General features: G+C 41.5%; 1 protein-coding gene across 13 annotated transcripts in view; it reads right to left on the reverse strand.

The window, feature by feature from the left end:
- Window positions 1-15868, reverse strand: part of LRRFIP1 (LRR binding FLII interacting protein 1) — a 110608-nt gene extending 94740 nt beyond the window's left edge. For 9 of the 13 annotated variants that reach the window (XR_009958861.1, XM_062579478.1, XM_062579469.1 and 6 more), the window contains exon 1: window positions 15679-15868. Coding sequence is in view for 11 of the 13 variants with exons in the window: in XM_062579478.1 (XP_062435462.1) it covers window positions 15679-15768 (90 nt within the window). In the remaining 2 variants the exon portion in view is untranslated. Of the gene's footprint in view, window positions 1-1790; window positions 1882-15678 lie in introns of those variants that run through there. The other 4 variants (XM_062579475.1, XM_062579477.1, XM_062579476.1 and 1 more) reach the window with 2 other exon arrangements.
- Between the last annotated feature and the right edge of the window lie 335 nt (window positions 15869-16203).

Consider the following 16203-nt stretch of genomic DNA (forward strand, 5'->3'; position numbering starts at 1 on the left):
AGCCAAATAATCTTTCTAGAATCTCCTGTTCCACTGCAACTTGAGGAAAAAGCTAGTATATTTTGTAGCTAGCACTGATATTGGTTGAGACCATGTCTCACAGCTCGGGAGCCTGGCTTGCCTGCTGCCACCACTGCCTCCAAGAACCAAGGATTCTCAGCATCTCACGAACGAACAATACTCCAGAGTAAGAATCATGTGCAAGTAATTCCTTCTGCTCTTCAGAGATAAAAAGTTTGAATTCAGAAGAATTAAGACAAGGAGCTGATGAGTAAGAGCGCAGAAGCTGGCCAAGAGCCATCACCGGGGGAGGCGGGGAGTGGGACAGGACAAATACTTATTACAGTCTCCCACCCAACATAAGTAGCTTAACATATTAGAAAAAGATGTCTAGAAACTATTGCAGGAGAAAAAAGTTATTTCAAATGAATAATTAACAGAGGATTTTGTGAACAATATCCATTTGTCATATCAAATCTAAATCTCACTTTTGTGCTTTTCAAGCTGCTCCCAGTATAGCTGGGCCACACTTCAGAAGAACACTAACTGGAAGCTACAGAATTTGAAGTTTAATCCATTTATACAATTCTCCTGGTTTGGCAATACTAAGACGTCTCATCACTTCCAGCCTACGGCACTCCTGATCCTACAGAATTGAAGTAGTAGGCTGTTCAACACACACACACACGCAGCTACTGTATTAGCCATTTCTAAAGTAAGTATAATATTATGGAAGAAACAATTCAAAATATGATGTTAAATATCCTGACTGCCCTTATTTGCTGTGCCAGACTTTCCCTCTTTTCCCCAGTAATCATCTACATGCAAATCCAGGCAGAGTAACTGCTTACTGCATCTCAAATGGAATTCTGTTAAGCTAAGCGCACTAGAGAGAGTGCTAGAAAAAGTGTGTTGTGTCTATATATAAGCTAGTTATCTGGTGCACTCTATGTCTGATTTAAGGCCTGCCCAATATTGAATGCAAGTTTTCTTGGGGGGGGGGGGGGGAAATCTTTCTTTAGATATCCTTTCCAATGACCAAAACAGTGCAAAGAACAGAGTGCATATAAAACAGAAAAAAACAAAAGAAATAGTGATCCAGTCCTTGGTAAGTCTCCTGCCAGTTGTCACTTAATATTTGATTACTTTATTTCTCTGAGGCAATAAAAAGCATTTCAAAGCACGCAACTGGAAGTGGTAAACTGACGATTTGAGCACGGCAGCATATGAAATCCTTTTGCAGTTATAGAGTTCAAGCATACTTGGCTAGCCCAAGAGGGTTATCCGCTTAAGATCTTGCATACTGAGAAGTAGAGCACCAGACCTCATCAGCTTCTCCTCTGCACTGCACTATCATCTGACCTTTCCCCGCGGTGGCCTTTGCTTCCTCCCATTTCCCCACGCCTTTTCCTTTTAAGAGCACCATCCCTAAAATTATGATCAAGAAGCCTTAATTTATTTAGTTAAGTATAGAAGCATAGGGTTTTTATCCTACATAGAAACAAATATATATCACACTTCCACCCGCGACTAACTAGGTATGACACAATTACCCACGGTGCAGTTTGAAAGTTTTATTTAACCTCTTGGATTTGCAAGGATGCTATGCAATATTTCCTGCACTGCCCATGGTAAAAGTTCTTGGAACTTTCTGAAGTTTAACATCAGAAACGCAAGCAAAGTGAATTGATGTACTGACCACTGCCAACAGGTGTTGTTTCCTGTTCCGCTTTTTAAAAATGATGGCTGGTGAGGTCTTCAGAATATCCGTTCTCTGCTTTAGCACATACCTATCCAGCATTAGATAGCGCTGTCCGTTTAGCATGGTATTTACTCCTCAGCCTCATCTCAGATGCTATGTAGCATTTTCACTTAAAGAAATTGGCACAACAGTGGCACAACAGACGAGCAGAGTCCATCTCTAAAAATATAATTAAAAAGTCTCGTTAAAAAAACAGTGATAGTACTATGGAAGCCACTGCTTATAGCTCAGAAACGTGGACACCTTACAGTACTCTTTCAGCACTTCCTTAGAAAACAAGACCAAGACAGATTCATAGTTATGAAAAAGCTTTCATATACACTCTATGGAATTTACTTTCCTAGTATATATTCAAAAATAAATATTCCTTCTCTTCATCACTTAAGAAACCTTTTCATCAGAAAGAGTTGACCTAAGGTTTGGGATCTTTAAAAAACAGTTCACTGTTTTACTGTTAATCACCTCAATAGAAAAATGGCACCTAACGGCAAAAACGTGCTCCAGTGCTTTCACGTTCCAATAGCTGTTGCTTTCTGTACTTAAACTGGTTGCTGTTATACAGTAGATCATGAGCTCATGAGTCGTATTTCTATTCCTATAGTACCTTTCCCACATTTCAAATTTTATATGTTGCCTACACTTGTTGAACAGCAACTCTATGCTTTTATCATCTCAAAACTCACATAAAGCTAGCTGGAAGTCAAAACAAGTATTTATGTGTCAAGTCAGAACAGAATCTTTATTTATACAGTGCTTTCAATAAGGAAGAAACATTTTCAACTACCCACATCTAATATACAAAATAACATCCTCATTACTTACTTCCGTTTTCTGCAACAAGAAGCCAGGAAGATTCGACCTCATCAAACAAACATCATCAACAAAAAACCCTTAGAGCTTAACGTCTACCTGCCTTCAAGCTAATTAATGACAAGCGTAGATTTCTATATTTAACATTAAGATTCAAAATTAGAGATCACCTACACATCTTTCCACAGGCAGCATCTTCTCATCTGAAAACACATTTAGATAAAGTTTTGTTCTTTAGACTGATGTAGGGTCAATGAAGCAATTTGGTCAGAAATGTTACGGTATTTACAACATTATGATCTGTTGAATTGCAGTATAAGGGTTACCAGTTGCAAAGTGCTTTTTTTTTTTTTTTTTTTTTTTTTTTTTTTTTAATACCTCTTCAACTACACTGACTTCATATGGAATACCATAAAGAGCAAACAACAAGACTCACCATAAGCACTTGAGAAAGTCAGAAGCATAGTACACAAGTTATATGAAAGGCTCTCTGCAAGACATCACCAGAAAAGTGTGTGTGCATGTATCTATATATATAGACAGATGCACACACTCCTCTACAGCGTGAAAGAGAAATATTGGGGGAAGGAGGTATCACTTTTTCCCATGCCCTCCTGCTAGTTTGTATCTCTCTTTAGCACAAGAAACCTTGTTACATTTGTAAAAATGAAAGATACCTTAGGGGATAGGTAGCTAGCAATAACAACTCCTGTGCAGTTTTTCCAACTGTATCGTCTTCCTGCTGAGATGATTAACCTGGATATTCTATTGTAAAGAATCTGTAAGTCTCCCTCAGGCTATCTATACTCTGATGTAAGAGCCAGGAAACTTAGAATACACGCTGAAATTCCCAATTTGTAAAAATTGGCCAAAGAGACGACAAAAAACTGGTTGTGCCAATGTTAGTTGAGAAAAGAGTCAATATCCAGAGAAACCAATTAAAAAGACTGGCTTAACTATCTTCTCATGTTAGTTCAGCCCTACATTAAAGGGTGTAGTTATCATCTACTACTACCCTGGATTTTATCAGATTTTCTGTCGTTTAAATGCTATTATTGACTTTAAATATTCTGCAACAGAACAGTAACCATACCTCCAAGAACAGAAGCCAAGTTCTACAGTTATTTTACAGGGAAAACAAAAACACACACACACACACACACAAAAAGAAACACCCACCACCACACAGGAAATTTCAGAGACAGAAAAAAGTTTTTTAAAATGCACAGTTCTGAAGCAATTTTAAAAGAATATCTAAAAAGGAAAGCACACTATCCTCTGTATCTCATCACTGTAACTAATTCAACATCTTGATCTATGAGATATTCTTACCCGATCAGTGGATAGGAATTAGACTCATGTTTGCTATCATGCTATGGCCCATTCTATCACATTAAGAAAAATTCCACTAGAAAGGCAGGAGACATCCAAACAACTTGCACAGAGCACAACGGTGCTGAATAACCCATCAGCTCAGATTAAAGCTAAAAAAGCAGCATTGTTTTAAGCTTTTATGTGGGGGTGGGATAGGATTACTGTATCCAAACTGGGTCTGAGCTATAATGGATTACCCGAAGCGTTTGCGTCCTAACCCTTGCTAGCCAACTAGACACTTAACCTAGTTGCATGACAAAAATTACATTAATAGCTATTTACTGGAATTCTTGAAATCGAAGAACACTACTTAGAACCTACATCAACAGTATTACTGACACCATAACACACGGAGAGGCAGTCCTCCTCTAGTCAGGCCCTACTTTTCCTCCGCCTAACAGGGAGACTAGTCAACAGCTACAACCTCAGTCTCACAGTTCATTTAACATTCAGATTGCGTCGAGGAATCGGCATAAGGTGGGGAACAGCTGGATTAGAAAAACAGCCAGCAACAAAGAGTGTTCAGAGAACAGGATAAATGCGCAGCAAAATAAATAAGTAAATAGCCTTCTGAGGATCTCAACCTATTACAAGAAATTACAAGAAAAACTCTCAGGTTTACAACCTCCACCTGAGGTATGCCCAAGCAATCTTAGAAACGTTACAGATAAGCTTGCCGCACTGAATCATCGTACTCAGAGGGCTTGTTTACAAGAAGTTAGAGGAAGGGTAGGCACATTGGCTTGATTTTGCAGTGGGAAGACTGAAGGGCAGGCTCAGCATGGGGATCCGACCTCCGAGATACAACTCGGAGTAATGTAGATACCTGCGTTAGTAGATTGGGACCCCAAAAATGAAGTCAGGCTTCTGTAAGAGCATGGCCCACTACAAACCCCACCGATCTTTATTTTATTGTGCTACATTAGTAGATTGTTTGGTTGGACAATGACAGACACTGGTTTTCCACATACGTTCCTGCTGGAAGAGGAACAATTCCCAGACTAAGCCTGACAGAGATACTCATTCCTTCAGCAAATTAAAAGGTGCTTCCCCAGCACACAATGAACCTTTCTCCCCTCGTTCTAGTTCACCAAATAATGATTCTTCCAGAATAATGACAATACAGTACAGAAAATTACTTAAAATACTCTATAACCTTCTAAAATACTGGCATTCTCTACATATACAAATATTGTCCCTTCTATCCACATACAACCATACTTCTTCCCAGAGCCCCTGGATTCCTCCACAGTTCACGTAAAGGTTAGGTCACATCACTATTTCGATGTGCTCACTGCGCAGAAGGGCAGATCTAAATTTCAGACTTCATAGACAACGGAACAGCATGACCTTTGGGCATCAGAAGAATGTCCCCAAAGCCCACTTCAATTTTCAACGGATGTCGACTCAAAAATATTTGTCAATATAAATCCTCTTAGTTCTCAGCAACACACTCAGCAAAGCAAGGAAATCAAGACTGGCACGCACACATTTCATACGAGAGAATGGTTATTTTAAAGAAAAAAAGCGTATGGGAAATGCATAGCTGCAAAGCAAAACAATAGCGGTAGAGGCCCATTCCAATTTAAATAACCTTGTTTTCTAAAAGGACATCTTTTCTACTATTTTCCTAGCAACTCAATCAAAACAACTTTGAATTTGCAATCAAAGAGAACCAAGAAGTGACTACACAGACAAAAAAAAGCCTGTACACCGTTATCCTTACTGCTCATGGTCAGCAAGAGTAAACACAATTTTGTGTTTCCAATTGAAGACTGTAGTGCGTTGTCACCAGTGTAAAGAGCCACACTTGAAATACGCTTTCAAAGATAAAGATGCATTAAAAAAAAGAAAGAAAAAAAAAAGGAAAAATGTGAAGCTACACATGTGTTGAAGAGTCTGATAGGAGACTATAGCATGGGAATTTTGACGTACATGAAGCACAGTGAGATTCTTTCCTTACACTCCTGACATCCTAGTATGTTGGCTGATAAATGCTCCATAATTAGAAGACCCAAGTGGGGATGCCTGAAATCCATCTGACCTAAGGGAACAAGTTCAAAAACCTGAGCCAGCTTTTTACATGCCAGATGCTCCTGTATTCCAATTTTGTCTACTGGAAGAGGTTGGCAAAAGCTGACAGAAGAGACAGATTCATCTAAATTTGTTATTCAAATATGAGATTAGGAGAAAGCATATTTTGAGATGTGGAAAGTACTCAAAAAAAAAAGTAGCAAAGAAAAAGTATTAAATTCAAATCAGATGCTGGTGAAGAGAAAGGTCACCAAACATGTGAGAGGAGAGACTGAGGAAGGACCCCTTTGAGTTCTCTCAAAACATAGAGCAAAACTCCCATGTTCAAGGCATCTATGGGACTGCAAGTATGACCAGCAAAAAGTCACCGGTGAGGCTACGAGAGGTGCATTACCACATCATTACAAGCAATATTAAAACTCAAGTCACTGATCAATCAGCTAAACAAGCAAGTGCACAAACAAAGCACCTTTGCAAAATCCTTCAGTAAACTTTACCTTCAGTAAACTAAAAACACCTACTTTCTCCTGTCTGGAGAACATACATCAGTCCAATACAACACGAATCTGAAGACTGCAAAAGCAATCATTTTATGGTAGAGAAAAATTCAACTTCTGAGAAAATATTTTAGAGGAAGTCAGGACTGGTGATATCATCTTGTGTGTTTCTTTGGCAGCCACTTGTATTCAAACAGCATAATTCACTCTTATTCACATAAAACAAACCTCCTGACAGCTATGAGGAAAGAAAACTGTTTCTCTGAAATTTAACTATTGTTTTTGTATTTCTTTGCATTCCAATGACAACAAGCACTGCCCTACCTAATTGCCCGGTATCAAAAATAGGAACGCAGAAGTGGTTGACACACCTGGCAATTTTGGTTTACCAAAGGCTCTGATTTCCTTTGCAGAAACATATAACACAAAAATAAAATCTAAATATTTACTCAAACATCATAGGGGCTCATAAAGCATCTAAGAACCAGAAGGCATCCAGTGTATCTGCAATTATACTGTCAAGATTAAGCTGTACCACACACACACAAAAAAAACCCATCTTGCACACACAACAGAAAAGACTTGTGAAAAGGAGTTGTGAGAAAAACTGCAAGAAGCTAGAAGCAATGGGAAATTCACAGGCCTCCTCATCACCTCTGAGACTGGATCACAGCTTGCATTTGGCACCAGCAGATCACTTTTCTCTCCTCACTGTCTCCAGCTCAACTCTTAAATGCTGTGCTAGCATTTAGGTGGATAAAACTAGAGCCCCCAGCAAGCAGCTGGCTCATAGGCAAGCAGGCGCACAAAACGGCAAAGCAGATGCAACAAAACAAATCCGTCCCTTCTCAAATCACACCCAGGGTATTTTACCAGAAGTACATTACAAAGCAATCACCTTCACAGTCCTAGGTCAGAAATTCTTAATGAGCAATTAGCTAAGACACTCGTTTCTATGGGCACTGAACAGTATTCCAAATCCCTAAATTAACAAAAGTTAACACCAGAAGTTGTGCCACAGGAATTATGTGCAATTATAGTCACTGCCTAAAACATCCATCTTTCCATAACCAGAAATAGCTATTCTAGCTTTGTTAAAGTTTTCTGATTTTTATGGCTGACAATAATAATAATAATAAAAAAAAACATTTTCGAAGGTTTGAGGTTCTGGACAAAACAAACAAAAAACCCACAGAATTCCACCTTCCTAAAGCAGAACATACTGTTTCAGAGATTCAGTTATAGGAAAACATGACACATTTTGGGGATGAGGGAACAGAGAACAGGACTGTAGGCTAGATGCTTAAGTACAATTCAAATCTGTCTTGGCAACACTGCTTTATTTAATTAGTGATACACTCCCTTCTGCTAACGGTTTTCATTTTGAGCATACATCCACTTTCCAATACAATGAAGTATTTGAAATACAGCTTACATCTTCTCCATTCTTGGCATCTAAAACTCTCAACTTGGTAGGCTATAAAACTGTTTTCTAGTCTTGTGCATTAGAATTACCACCCAAGCCTTGCCCTTCACACTTCACAGTGCTTACTTAAGACTGTTTAAATACAAAACTAAAAATCCATCCAAATACACGTTGGATATGTGTTTGGCACTGAAGTCTAGCCAGAGAGTACTGTAGGTAAGGAGAGATGTCAAACTGTCAGGATGGTTAGAGTTATGCCACATTCCCGCCAAAATGAAAACATTACTTCTGTGTTCTTTTGCAAACTCTGAAATATATGTTCGTACCCTCTTTCTAGCCTCCAGAACTCAGTAATTTTTCCAGGGCCTGAACAGTGCTTCCACAAGTTTATAAAGTTACGTTACATAGCCATTCACGATCTCTTCTAACCAGAGTTATTTACACACTGCAAGCACTGCTTGACAACTAATTGAGATCTTCCTAGGTAAGTACAATCTTCAAAACACTAACAGTGAATTATAGCTTTATGTAATATTTACTTTGCCATACCAAGCTTTAATTTCACAAGTTAAAGCTTCTACAGCCAGGTCTTTAAGAGATGCCCTGCATTTCTTGCTACCTGCCAGCAGCACTGCTGTTCTGTATTCTCAAAGTGATCTAAGAGTTCCTTCAAGCAAGCTCTAGCAGATCTGACCAGTCGGTTTAAGAGATCACTGCTGCTTGTCTCATTCCCACGTAAGAAGCAACTACCCACAGAACAGATGGAGAAGCATACAGTAGTTCTTCACCAGTAGCAAGTTTACTTTATTAAACAGTTTAAAACAGTAATCTTAAACACCAAGGAGCTGCACCACAACAAAATTACCCTATGGTATGAAAAATGCATTCCCCCAAAACTGGTCAATACTAATTCGCAAAACTGAAGACCAAGCTTACTCATATGGATGCTATATATATGCATACGTATGTACACATACTTTTACCTGACATAATATTCTCATTTCAGTGTCCAGACCAGTTACTTTTTCCATAGTTGGCTGAGAAGCACTTATAGCTTATTTTTTGTTCTCTAACCAAAATAAGGTGAAAAAGAAAATAAGAGTATTTTGGGAGTGGAGGGTTATGGATGTCTTTCCATAAGAAGCCCTTAAGCATTTCCTGATCTTTATTATGTGATGAAAACCCAAATATTAGCCATTTTTCCACTATGCATGAAGCCAGCTATTCATCTTTAGTAGATTCAGACAGATATGTAAGCGTACTGGACAACATCTCAAGTAGAGAGGAGGCCAAGATGAAATGCCAATGCAATTATGTCCATATTCCCTTCTCAGAAGCATCTCCTATATTTCAAAACTCTCAAAGCTACCTCCTGACTATCTGAAGTAAAAGCTGGCTTACCATTGTTCCCTGTGCTCTCTCCCCCACCCCCAATTCCAATGGTCAACTTCTCCCCCAAAAAGCATTTTAACAGAAGCAGGACAACAGCTGATACTTCAGAGGTGCTATTTTAAGGCTTGCCTATGAGAGCTTATGTCTAGCTGGACAGATTCACTGCTCCTGGCAACCTGCTCTCTTGACTATATCCCATGAGTAACAAGTGTCATTTCAGGCTTATGAGAAGAGGTACATGGATTTGCTCCTTGCAATTAAAGGATTTAAAAAAAAATAAAAAAAAAATCCACGAACAGTGTTGAAGGCACTGCAAGTGCACTTGAGCTACAACTTTATTCACCAACCAGCTGGGAAAGATAGCCTTCTAGATGAGGCAGTGATTGGCATTACTTCCTGCAGACAAGCTTAGCATCCGGCCTCGCAAAGAGAAAGGCTGGGCTTTCCACGTTGTTAATCCTAACACTAGTTTCTTGCTCGACTGAAATAGGAATCACGGTTCCTAAACAGCTGTTTCCTCAGCCAGGGAGGAGACAGCTGAAGAGGACTCAGGCCAGGCATGTACACAACAACAGACAACGAATTATTTGTAGTTGCACAGGCATATTGTGAGGCAGATGACAAGTTGGGAGCTAGGCTACAATCAGTCATTTAGCTAAACTGATACGGATCTCAAGGCTTTTGTCTTGCTTCTTAAACTATCCAAAGTTGTTTTTTACACATTCCCTTTGGAAAAGATTATGAACAAAGACAACGCCATTTGTTGGATACATATCTGTAAAACATTAGGAAAAAGAGCACGTTCAATGAAGAAAAGCACATCTGCTGTATAGAACGGTCTTAATTTTGGAACACTTCTCCATGTGCTACTGGCAAGCGATTGCCATGAAGGCCACCAATCCTTCCAATACTTAGGTCAGCTAGGCTCAGAATCAAGTCCTTGTGAACATCCCTTGCCTTCCCAACTTTCCTTTCTAGAAGAAAGATCTACTTTTTCAGAGCATTTGCGCTATTGTGCCGACACATTAACAACGTCATAAAGGTAAAAAGAGTAATACAACGCAAAAATAAGTAAAGCAATTGGTGTCACATAAAACACTATTTCTAAGTGCTTCTCTTGGAACATTTAGACGGCTCACAAAAGTTCTGATAGAACTCCGGATGCCAAATACCGCTCAAAAAGGTTCCGCTACTACAATAACACGGCACGCAGACCTAACCTCAACCATCCTTGGAAACAGTAAGTATTTTGATTTGCACATCAGTTTCACAAAGTTTTTGTGGCGTGTGCTCCTGTATATAAACATCCGCTCTAGGTGTTTTAGTACTGAAGTTGCAACAAACTGTTTCCGCCTCTATTAGGTAGGTAATCCAAACTGTTGCATATATCAGAATTCTTCCCCAAACTATTACTACAATTCAAAAGCCAGCCTTTAAAACCTTCACGTATAGCTACCCTAGCATCTCTTCATTAGTCATGAAACTCAAATAGAGGCTTTAAGTTATTTGGTGCCTTTTTCAGCTTTACCAATAAAAACTGGTTGGTTAGTTTTACCTGCATTCTGAGCTATTTCTTATCAACTGCAATTCTGCTCCTCTGTAAACTGTAACATCACAGTTTTGGGATCACATAGAACACAAGACAACACTTAAACTAAAAGCTCAATCAAACTGCATCAAATTTACGGTCCATAAACTAATCATGCCACTGAAAAAAATAATAATAATTTAGGGGCATATATAGGTGACAGAGTTCTTGAAACTTGGCAAGTAACAACATACCAGCACTGAAGAAGCCACTCTACCACAGAGGCCACTCTCTACCATTACTTGAACATGGCATGTTTCTTAAATTACTAACTTTTCAGTTAGTATTTAATTTAAAGAGTTCTTCTCTGTAAACTACTGGATGAAAAAGAGAGTAAGATTTCTAGAACAGAGATAAAATAAGCCAGGACTGGCTTTCTGTGCAGTGTAAAACACGTTTGTTTACAAAATGTCACCAACAACACATAAATGACTTTCCAAATAAAACCAAGAAGTTTGCCTTGATGTTGCTCTCCTTAGTCGTCCCCCCCCCCCAAAAAAGTAATATTATCTGCCTATAAAGAGAAGCATTTTATTTAAACAGATGACAGTTCCTCACTGTATTTGTAAAATTCCTTCCACTCATGTAACACAATGATTACGGTAGCTAGCAAAGAGCAGAGCGAGAGTTAGGAAAAAATATTCCCTAGAATATGACATCTCAAATTATTATGTCAATCCCATCTCTACCACAAGAGCAAAAAGTAGGAAGCCAGCGCCTGCAAGGTTTAATTGCCCAGCACTCTGCCTTCCCAAACCACACATGCACTAGCCATAGAGAACAGACAGATGACTGCACAGTATGCACACACAATTACTGATGGCTGTGCTGGCACGCAACTCAGAGTACCAAACAGCTAGATTTTGCAAACACTGCTGGCACATATTCACAGAGAGGAATAAAATAGTCTGAAAGTTTCCATTGACCTAAACACAGAATAATCTACTGGCATCAATACTAGTCTGAAAGCGGAGAGGCGTATCATTGATCAGCTTTGCTCTCATCTCTAAGAACCGACAACCACAAAAAGACAAAAGAGTCTCAGCAACACAAGCTAGGTAGGCACACAGCCAATCCTGAGCAGCAACCATTTGTGCCTGTTAGCAATTCAGAACACCACGGTATTACTTTAACTGTATTTACATAATTGCCATCCATTTAACTACCATGCAAGTCAGTAACCAACAGCTAGATCCAGTGCTATGTTATTACACTTCCCGATGGGCAGCTGACCTATACCAGCTGCACCTTCTACCACTGCTCTGAGGAGGTCCAAACAAGGCGATAAACTACTTGCAGCTAGTCTAGTTCAGAAATTACCTCAAACGTTTCAATACTAATACTACAGCTAAATATTACTAATGCAAGTACTAAAAACCTGTCACTACAGTGTGCCTCACTTTTACAATTTCCTTCCGCTTGCTTACAGTTGCTTCCTCTTAAACTTGTGTTCTCATATCCTGCAGAGGTGAGGACTGCCTTGGCCACAGTACAAGTAGTTCTCCTTCACTGCATGCAAGGCTGCACATACAGTTAGCCATTCTGCTTGCAAGTTTAACAAAACTCATGTTTCAAATTGCAGGAGTGTAAGAGGGTCTCTCAAGTTTTAACATTTCCCAAAGAAGCATGCAATAAAAATTGTCTATTTTTCAAGATATTCTGTAAATTACAAAATATAATGACAGGAAAGAGTCAAAGAAGCACAATTCTTCTGGAAGAAAACTAAAGCTAGAGAACATGCACATGTTTCAACTTACTGCCAGAGACTTCAAGGTAGAAGTACCTGCACGAATAAAACCTGATTTGGACTCTCTTTTAGATTCCTACCTGAACACGACAAAACAACATCCTAGAATTTGCTAGTAACTTGTGCCCCCCCCACCCCCTGCTTCTGGATACACAGTGAAAGCTAAAGGAAACAGCAGTGTGAAAACCACCCACAAGAAGGCAACATTTCTAAGCTTTGCCAAAGCATTCACAAGGGACATGGGAGCTGAAATCTCAACAATCCTTGTACCCATCTTACCATGAGGATTCTCAGCGTAACTATTACAAGGGGCTAAAGGGATACTGGACATTTTTAAGAGTTCTTATGATCATATGGAAGGACTCATCCCAGATTCCCTGTGCAGAAAACAGGCAGTTAAACTACAAACCAATCATAATTGCATAGAAACCAAGAAAAAGTAACGCAAAGAGTTAAAATAATACAGGAAAAACCTGAACCTTGAACTTTGCAGTTCACAGTTTTAGCACTCAAGGGAAAAGATAAAAGACATACTTGTGGAGGGCCTTTTGATCAAATGGAGTTGTCCTTTATGCAGTCTCCAGGAAAAAAAAAGCAAATGTTTAAAGTATCAAAGCACTTTGTGGTAAAGTGAAAAGCAGCATATAAGCTAAAGATAACTGGAAATAGGAGAGAAACTTGCAAAAGAAAAGAACAACTTAGGTCTCCTGTTACAGATTTAGCATGCCTTGCCCAACGAAATGACAGACCAGCCAGGACACAGTTGCAGAACTTATACCCTCATCCCAAGCTAACTCCCAGAGTGATACTATGACTCAAAATTCTACTAGATGGTACAATTGCTCATTCTCACTAATTTATATCCAGGACATGAGATATTTCTGGTCCTCCTATCTCAAACTATGTTCCCAGGAACTTGCCCATTCCTTGCAACGCTCGGAGAGCATCTCCTCATCACACTGCCTCAAAAACCTGATTTCTGTCAATGCACTGTCTAAATCACTCACACAGAATTTAATCCACAGCACATATTCAAAAAATTGTTTTTTTTCAAAATGATGCATGAACAGAAGACATCCTAGATCAGAGCTGCCATTAGGGGTAGTATCTGAGGGATGTGACATAAAAACTACCCAAATCTAACAGCTAGTTACCATCAAAAGTAAGGAGACCTTCTACCTTCCTCATCACCAGCTGTATGCTATATTCATCCAATCCTGCAGCAGCTGAGATTCAGGAAAGAAAACTAAAAGAGAATTAAATCTCTTAACATTCTCAGAGGAGCATTTTATCTTCCGCCATGTTAACTGCCTCAGCCAACCCTCCTTGGGATCACACTGGTGCTAGTACCATCACGAGGAAGGGAGCAAACACATACAACCCACCTCAGCAGAACAGGACAGCTGCTTTTAGCGGCAGCTAGCGTCAGGCCAGCCCAGATACAGGGAAGACCTGATGCCCTCGGGCAGCTTATCCTGAACTCAGATCAGGGTGGTCAGTCTCCCCCTTTGCAAGATGACGGGAGGAAGAACGCAGAGCAATCTGCAACAGTTTTAGTCAACGTAAAACCAAATCAATGTCACCGTGTTCTCCAGTGGACCACTACAGCCATGCACAGCAAGTACAAGTTGGAAAAGACAGTCATCAGCTGTTCTTAACTGCTTAAATCAGATCAAGTGAAAAGACTACAATGTAGTCTCTAGTGAGGTGCACATCTAACTCATTAGATATTGATACAAGCAAGCCTTGTGCATACACATGGTGCTGCAAAGTGGTTTCAAAAGACTCCCAGTTAGATTGTACATTTATGCCTATGGACAACCCCATTTTGTGCTTTTTTGGTTTATGTTTTTTCCATTTATACGCACCTCCATAAAAATAACTAAATAAATGGCCTATTTGCTAGTTCTCAATCATTAATATCAAGCTCATGAGCAGACAAACAAGCAATTTTTCCTACCCTAAAAAGCTAGAGTTCAGCAGTATTTCAGCACTAGCTAGCACTAGGCTCTGTTTCTCTCATATATAAACACTTTAAGTACCTCAGACTTAAGTGAAACCTTAAGATCATAAATAGATCAACACCTCTGAAATTAATGTAACCTTTATTTCACATTTAATGAATTTGCCAGGGAGTTGCTGGACTTGCACTTGGATCTCCTCTATAATGCAGGCAATACCACTGGAAGTCCCCTAACCCCTCAGGGCACAGCTTTACAAAGCTGTGGAAATACCAACCAAGGGCAGCGCGCACACTTAAAAAATGCCCACGTCGTCCCACGGAAGCGCTCCTAACTTACAGCTGGGCACAGCACCGAAAAGCCACCAGCGGGAGACACTGTTCAGGGCAAAGAAACTCAGGTTTCGCAGGCAAACTTTCACTCAACCGGTGCCATTTATTCTCCTCAAGCTTCTCAGCAGGCAGCTTGCTGCAATTGAGTTAGCGCCCATTAATACGTTTTTTAAAAAATGTAGATTTTCTTTTTCTTTTTTTTTTTTTTTTTTGGTGGAGGGGTGGTTTTTCTTTTTTTCTTTCTTTTTTTTCTTTCTTTCTTTTTTTTTTTTTTTTAAACACACACACACGTGCCACACGCGGAATGTATCATGAGGAGATAGAAGCCGCTAGCTAGAAGCCGGCTCGGCTTCTCGCAACCGCTTATCCGCCGTCGCAGGTCGCTTCTCGTTTCACGCCCCGCAGTTACACGTGGTGCCTCCTCCTCGGGGAAAGGAGGCGAGTCCGCGCGGGGAGCGCAGCGGCCTCGCTCCCCACCTCTCCTACGAGGCCGAACAAAAGGGAAAACGGAGGGAGGGACGAGCGACCCCCGCGCCCGGCTGCGCTGCGGCAGGCGCTGACAGCGGACTCGCCGCGGCTCCTGTCAGGCGCGGGCGGGAGCACCTGCCCCCCCCCCCCCCCCCCCCGCGGTTTCCGTTGCCTCCGGGGCGCGGCGCGTGCGCGGCGCGTGCGCGAGCCGGGCGGTTGAGGGGAGCGTTGGGCATTGTGGGGGGGGGGGGGGGGGGAAGGAGCGGGGGGCTGCGCTCGGCTCTCACCTCGCGGGCGATCTGGTTGAGCGCGTCGTCCTCCGCCGTCAGCCGCTCCCTGTTCGGCAGCCGCTTCCGCCCGGCCCCCTGCGTCCCCATGGCGGAGCCGCGATCCGCTAACCCCGCTCGGCTGCCGCCGCCCGCCGCCTCCCGGCCCTCACACCGCTTCTGCCGCTCGCCGGCGCCGGCGTGAAGAGCCCAACCGTCACCGCCCCCCCCCCTCCCCCCGCCCAACCGCCACCCCGCCCTCCCGCGCATGCGCAACGGCCGCCATTCACCCCCCCCCCTCCGTTTTCCCCCCACACCCCGCGGGGGACGGGCAGGCCGCGGCTGCGGGAGAGGCGCGGGCTTGGCCGGAGGGGAGGGGGAACAACGCAAATCCCTCCACAACCCCCTCAAAAGGCAACGGAGCAGAAAGGGAGAGCGCAGATTTGAGCACCTCGGCGCCACTTTACCTCGCCTTCCCTCCCCCAGCACTCCTCCTCACCCCAGCCCGGCCTGGCTGCCCCCCACCGGCTCTCCCTCTCCTCTCCT

The sequence above is a fragment of the Rhea pennata genome, chromosome 6 (genome assembly GCF_028389875.1).
Source record: "Rhea pennata isolate bPtePen1 chromosome 6, bPtePen1.pri, whole genome shotgun sequence".
Classification (NCBI taxonomy): Eukaryota; Metazoa; Chordata; class Aves; order Rheiformes; family Rheidae; genus Rhea; species Rhea pennata.